Consider the following 7500-nt stretch of genomic DNA (forward strand, 5'->3'; position numbering starts at 1 on the left):
ATCCCTGTCCAGTATTCAGCAGTTAAAGCCCTTGTTTGTATGCTGTGATTGGCTAGTTATGTTTTAGATACCCCTGATTGGTTGCTTTGGTATTTTTATTGAGGCAGAAGGAGGGAAAGTTATTTTAAGGATTTTAACAAGATAAATTAACCTTTTTTTGAAACACGACTTTAGGGGGTCTTTAAATGTTTTCTTTGTTCTTTCTTTGTGCTTTTGTGTGACAGTGTAGCAGCAGTAGCCCCCCCTCACTGCTGCTACGACAGTGTAGCAGTAGCCCCCCTCACTGCTGCCACAACAGTGTAGCAGTAGCCCCCCTCACTGCTGCCACGACAGTGTAGCAGTAGCCCCCCCTCACTGCTGCCACGACAGTGTAGCAGTAGCCCCCCTCACTGCTGCCACGACAGTGTAGCAGTAGCCCCCCCTCACTGCTGCCACGACAGTGTAGCAGTAGCCCCCCTCACTGCTGCCACGACAGTGTAGCAGCAGTAGCCCCCCTCACTGCTGCCACGGCAGTGTAGCAGTAGCCCCCCTCACTGCTGTGTAGCAGTAGCCCCCCTCACTGCTGTGTAGCAGTAGCCCCCCTCACTGCTGTGTAGCAGTAGCCCCCCTCACTGCTGTGTAGCAGTAGCCCCCCTCACTGCTGTGTAGCCGTAGCCCACTGCAGCAAGGGCACAAGGAAATGAGAAACAACTGTAGTGTTTGGATTGGAATCAGAGACAAACCTTCCATTAATGCAAAGGCCATTCTCTCTATCTGTCTCTCTCTCTCTCGGTCTCTGTCATGCAGGTTAAATTATGAATACACTGTTATTTGTTTGCTCTGTTGGACTGAGAGATGTGCATTATTCATCTCCACTGACAGGAGAGACAGCAGACTAGGACACGGCCGGGGAGAGCATTAAAAGAGCACAGCCTAACGAGGACGTGGCCAGGGGTTTGAGCAGCCATGCACATGCAAACACAATAATCGCTCAATAAGCTTCATCTAACCTTCAGGAAAACGGTTCACTCAAGGAAATAAATGATTCCTGGCACATCTGTGCCCCTCGTTGTTTTGATGAACCCGGCCAAACTGTACATCCGAGGCACTGCTGGCAGATCTGTGGTTAGATATTTTAAATATAGTGGACTGACAATGTTTCTCATGTTTGAGCCTAATTCAGATTCTTTGTGTCATACTCCTAGTCCTGAGAGATGACTTCCGGCAGGCTCCCAGCGATGTGGTGGCGGCTGCCGGTGAGCCTGCGGTCTTGGAGTGTGTGCCCCCGCGTGGCCACCCTGAGCCCACCGTGTCCTGGAAACGCAACAATGTCCGTGTCAGCACCAAAGACGAACGCATCGCGGTGAGTGTACGTACACTGAACTGAATGCATAGCTCGCATTTCAGACTCAGACTTCAGATTTCATAGAGGTGACCAGACATCCCCGATTTTCTGGGAACAGTCCGCGTTTTTGGTGACCTGCCCCTGGCTGGAGCTGTCCCCGAAAATGCCCCCGATTTTCTACTCCTCGTCCGCAGCTGACATTACTGTCTTTCAGAGGCTCTAGCGGGTTCATTTTCAAAGCTATCGTGAAGATATTTATATCATATGAAACTAGAAGACCTAAGGCAAGGTCCATTGGTCCCAACCATGTCATGCTAAAAATGTTATTCATTTAGTGCAATCTCTAAATGTCAAAAGCTTTTAACATCAAATCACAGCATGAATTTTTCTATGGTGTTCCTCAAGGTCTTGGTGTCTTAATGTAGTATTTTGGAGGGATATCAGTCAGCCTGCACCATAGTTTAACTCATTGAGTGCCAGCCACTTTTGGAGAAGTGCCAGAGTTTCAGAGCGTTTTCAGTGATTTCTCGAGGCCCACAGAATATTGTGTGATATTACTATGTAAACACCGAACATGCCCAAAGAACGATGAGAGTCTATTGTATCATCAGCAAAAAAAAGTTTATTGATATCATTTTCCGTTCTTTAGTTATCAGCCGGAGAAGATAGGTTGATTTCAGCAAAAACAGACGTTTCAGACTAGAAGCTGAGATAATCAGCCTTTTGTGAAATGAAACATTTCAAGCACATCACTGACTCTGAAGCTAATATTTTCTGATGTAGTGACACCTCAAAAATAATTTCCTTCAATAAAAGAGCAAAAACAAAGGAATTTTGTTTGGCAAAATAATATTTTTTAGCTGCAACCAGCAGCGCTGGCCCCTGCTGCGCAGACCCTACACTTTCTTGCTGGTCTTGATTTACTGCTGGTGGGCATCAGATATTCTAGCTTGTGTTTGCCAACCAATCTGTCCATCGAGCCTGCTGTCTGGGTCTGTCTGGGTCGGTGTTGTATGCTGCCCTGCGTGCCCCACCCCCCTCGACTGCAAACCCCTCCTCCGTGGGTGTGTCTCTGGTGGCTCTGGTGGCTCTGTGCTGCATTTGCTCTGCACTGAAAACCCAGCTTTTTCACAGCGTTCCGCGTGTATTTGTCACCGGCTCCCAGCGCTTCCAACTGAGAATAATAACAACTCCACAACTAATCATGTGGACGGGCTATCGCAGCGGAGACGGAGGGGCTCAATTGTGGCAGCAGATTGGCTGCTGCAGGCACAGCTAATGTTATGCTTCATGCATATCGATGCATACCGATGCGGTTTACGTGTCCCCACGGCTGCTTCTCTGTTTTTTTCCTCACCTTTCTCTAATCTGGAGAGCACTGTCGCCACCTAATGGGTCCGTAAAATAGCTTTTACACATTCAACATCCACCATACTTTCACAGGAGATGCATCTGGCTTTGATCCACGTCCCACCGTCAAAAAACGCAATTGACGACTTTAGTCGTCATTGGCACTCAACGTTACTATTTGAATTGACGACTATAGTCGTCATTGGCACTCAATGAGTTAATAAAGTACCATGGTCAAAAGACATGAAACTGGAATTGTCCCCCTTTTTTATTTCATAGATAATACCATTGGATATTTTAATGATACTGTATATCAACTGCAGAACTGGAAAATTTCATTTCAGAAATCTGGTCACCTTATTTTAGACTGATTAGAAAAAAACACTAGCTGAAATCTGGCACAGTTCTGGTCACTGGAGTTGAACTGTGCCCTCTAAAGTTAAAATCCTAACATTACCAAAAGTGTCAAAAGTAAAATACACCCTAAGGTGCCATGTCCACAGGGAACGTTTTTTTCTTTTCTTGGAGGAGCACTTTGGATATCAACCAGAGCGTTTCCAGCTAACGTTAGCTAGCTAGCATCAGAAGGTAATTAGATAAATTATTCTCACCCGGAACCCCCCAAAAAGCAGAGATAAAAAGTGACATTGAGGACCAGTGCTCTTCTCCAAAAGTTGAACTGTTTTCTGCTTTAGGTGCCCACAGCGCTCCGCCAACAAAAACGCTAGCCGCAGAGAGTGCTGAAATGCCAGGCGCGGTGCTGGGAAGAGGAGTGCTCTTACAGTAGTGTGTCTTTACCATAGAAAATGAATTGCAGAAAGGCGCTGGCAGCTGAACAACATTCCCTGTGGACACAGCCCCTAAAACACTAAAAGCCATTAGCAATGAACCATGCATTTCTGTGCCCATTCTGTCGTTTGCTGGTGTATCTTTCTTATTTCCATGCATAAATTGTCAGAAAGAGACATGTGTGATGTCACCTCCAGATATTATGGATAAATGGTCACAAAGAGACAATGTGATGTCACCTCAAGATATTTCCAGCACAGAAACACCAGAGTTTGATACAGTGTAGCTGATACATTTTTTCCCCAACTGTCTAAAAGCATCAATGGTAAACGTCAGATTTTGGTGTCAGTCCCAATCAAAAAGTGAGGCCTTCTCTCTAGACTCAACATTTTGCACCGACATTCAGCAATCACACAGGGAGAAGAGGCAGAGAGACCCAATTTATCCATTGACAGCAGCCTCAGTAGACCAGAATGCAATGCAGCTAGCAGACATGATGCATTCTGAGTAATGGGCGTGACTCTTGCCTTTTCTCCACTGGGAAAACTCTAATGGTACCCCACGAAAAAGTAAATTACAACAGTTCATCAAAATAACTGCTGGAATGCATTGAACATCACAGATTGAAGATATAACCAGTGATGGACAAGTGACTGAAAAATACGTATTAGTTACAGTTACTAGTCTCAAAAGGTAATTGAATTACTTTAAAAGTTACTGCATTTTTATTTATTTATTAATACACAGGACAAGATGTTACTATCCCTTGTGCCAAAATCTGAGGAAAAAACACATTTAGAAGCCCAATCCAGAATAAAACAAGCTAACAGGCTAACAAACTAATAAACAAGACACAAATCACCAGTTACCTACCCTAGCCAACAGCAGTATGAAGCATGTCAATGGGGTTTTCAAGTCTGGCAAAATTCCACCACAGCACCTTCCTTCACCGATGTTTCGTTAAGTTAGGCCCATGACACCTCAAGAAGGCTTAACGGTGTAATCCAGCGTCCTGGAAACACCCCCCTCCATGCTACCACCGCACGACTGCATATCACCTCACTATCTAAGCATAGCTATCCAGGTCGGTTCGGTATGACATTCCTAACTACACCACCACTGTCAATGATTCACTCCTGTTGATGCGGACCGTCAATCATGACCAACAACAAACAATCTTACCTTAGCGAGCTCCCCAGCTAGCATGTTTCCTCCTTAGCCACAGCCATTCACTTGCTCGTTCTGCTGCCTGAGACATGTTGCTAACTGCAAGCTTCAGGCCCCGAATGCCCAACTCAGTTAGTAGGGCAACAACAGACTTTGCCACACTCGAGCCCTCCAACCTCGCTGCTCTGCCTCTGCTGCCATTTCAGCATACCTAGCTTTCTTGCGCTCATAAGCCTCCTCAACTCGATCTTCCCAGGGGACTGTGAAATAAAAGTAAAATTAAATCATAATAATTTAATAATAATAAAAGTAATTAGTTACTAGGGAAAGTAACTTTTGCGTTACTTTTAAAAGTCTGCTTCAATTGTCTTATTAATGCACACATTATTTTAGTGTTGCTGTGGCACAGTGTGAGACAAGACATACTGTCAAATTGTATCTAGCATTGTATCTGCATGGCATACTTGAACATTCACTTGGGGAGGTTTATAACCTATAGACTCTGACTTCGGCTGTGGCATGTGGAGCATTTTTGCCAGGCAGGGAGGTGGCGTCTGTCCCTGGACTGGACTAGGTCTGATGATCATAAACCGGATAATCCGCTGAAGTTGTCCTCTATTTTCATGTCCTAAAGTAACTAGTCACTAGGCGCGGGAAGCTGGGTGCGGTGGGTGCTGCAGCACCCCCTCGTGGCAAGAGATGTATTTTTTATTTATTTTTTAATTTTTTTTACAGTGCACCTGAACGCAACATGCAAAATACCCGCTGAATAAGTGTCCAAATGTTCATGTAATTCTGGCCAATACTCCACTTCTGTTATAACATTTCAGTCTGGAAGATATAATCTTTATGACTAAAAGGCTAAATGAATAGCTTAGAAAATGAATAGCCCCGGGAGCCCATGATACTATTAATCCGGCCCTGGATATATGGGAGGAATAGCAGGTAGGCTATCACTGTCCCTGATTCCTGAGGGTAAATTGAGTAATGCTGCAGAGAAGAGGAGAAGACACTGAATAATGACATCACAACAGTATAATCCTAATGTTAATTTAAAATGAAATATTCCTCTAAATATGGCTAAAAGTCCAAAAAGGGTGGGAGAGAGAATGAGGATTCCAACACAGCAGTGGGAGCAAGTGGTGACATGGAGGTGAGTGAGAAAAGGTGACTGAATAATGACACAACAGTCTAATCTTAATGTTAATATCCCTCTAATCTGGCGACAAAGTGTCCCAAAAAAAATTGGCAAGGTCGCCGCCAAATTTTCCAGCGCCCCCAATGTGGAATCGGTGGCTACGGCCTTGCAGCACCCCCTACCTAAAAGTACTTCCAGCGCCACTGAGTCACTAGCGTTATTCAATTTGAAAAAGTAATTAGTTAGATTATTAGTTACTGCAAAAAGTCGTTTGATTACAGTCGCAACACTGGATATGCAGTAACAATGTATTTTTTTGTCTTTAATGCCTCTGATGATGGCTTTGATCAGTGACTAGTTTGTGTGGTCACTCAGAGCTTCCCACAGATCAACGAGGCTGTGTTGCTTTTCAGATGCGTGGGGGCAAACTGATGATCTCTCCCACCAGGAAGAGTGATGCTGGCATGTATGTCTGTGTGGGCACTAACATGGTGGGCGAGAGGGACAGCGATCCTGCAGAACTGGTGGTGTACGGTGAGTTCCCAACATTAATATGCGTACAGCCCGTCCTTCCAGGAGCGTGTATAAGAACAGCGTGTTAATGTGAATTTGTGTAGGTGTGTGGTGGACAGTGTTGGGAGGGTTACTTTAAAAATGTATTCCACTAACAGATTACTGAATACATGCCCTAAAATGTAATTTGTAATGTATTCCATTGGATTACTCAAGTTAAGTAACGTATTCTAAATACTTTGGATTACTTTTGGAATACTTCAAAATCGTCTTGCTGAGCCCATTTGTCTGGGTCACTCTGAATGTAGTTAACACTTGCTTACATGGATCGATTCCTGGCTGTGTGTCTCCTCTGACGTTGCCATTGTCTTGTGGTGTGTGTGTAAAACAAAACGAAACAAAAAAATAAAGTAATCCCTTAAAGTAGGTAATCTATTTTTAAAGACAGCAACTGTATCCAGAATACCACCAATTTAAAGCCCCATTCAGTAAGTTTTCCAAGTTTTGCTATTGGAGAAACTGCGCCCTCTGGGTGCAATAGTATCGATAACGATATCGCCGTTCAAAGTCAACAAAACACAGCGCCAGAAAGCTCTATGTACATGTTGTGACATCGGGTACTCACCACGTGATGAATAATAATCCATAGTTCCGTGAAACATAATTTTCGTAGCAAATCCGAATCGAGTTACCGTACTTCCTTGTTTTCATGAAGACAGCGTTTCCGCTGTACAGCGCATGCGCGCATCCTTTTCTTTTTTCTTTTTTATTGCCACGGGACGTGGCAGACAACCTGCTTAGTCCCAGGGCTGGCCAATGGAGGGCGGTGTGGGATAAATAAAGTCGAGAGTCTCCCTATTACAAGTCAATCTACCATGTCCTATGACTAAAAAACTCTTATATTACAGTAAAAAATGTCAAAAATCTTACTGATTGGGGCTTTAAACTAACTGTAATTGAATACTGTATTTTAAATACATGTATTCCGTTACTCCCCAACCCTGGTGGTGGACAAGTTGCACATGTTTGAAGCCTTCTGCGTTTCCGGCAGAGCGCCCTGTGTTGGTGCGGAGGCCCGTCAACCAGGTGGTCATGGAGGAAGAAACGGTGGACTTCGTCTGTGACGTCCACGGAGATCCCGCCCCCACCGTGCGATGGCGCCGGGATGAGGGAGAACTTCCCCGGGGGAGGTGAGAGAGCGACCGACAAGACCGATAGA

The 7500-nt window shown here is 44.7% G+C and overlaps 1 protein-coding gene across 1 annotated transcript in view; it reads left to right on the top strand.

The window, feature by feature from the left end:
* LOC310776532 (roundabout homolog 2) overlaps positions 1 to 7500 on the top strand; it is a gene marked incomplete at both ends in the record, with an annotated part of 108939 nt that overhangs the window by 75209 nt on the left and 26230 nt on the right. The window contains 3 exons of the mRNA XM_083636713.1: positions 1185 to 1342; positions 6182 to 6302; positions 7333 to 7471. Coding sequence (XP_083492839.1) covers positions 1185 to 1342; positions 6182 to 6302; positions 7333 to 7471 — 418 coding nt within the window. The remainder of the gene's footprint in view (positions 1 to 1184; positions 1343 to 6181; positions 6303 to 7332; positions 7472 to 7500) is intronic.

This window comes from Poromitra crassiceps (genome assembly GCF_964638095.1).
Source record: "Poromitra crassiceps genome assembly, chromosome: 5".
Classification (NCBI taxonomy): domain Eukaryota; kingdom Metazoa; phylum Chordata; class Actinopteri; order Beryciformes; family Melamphaidae; genus Poromitra; species Poromitra crassiceps.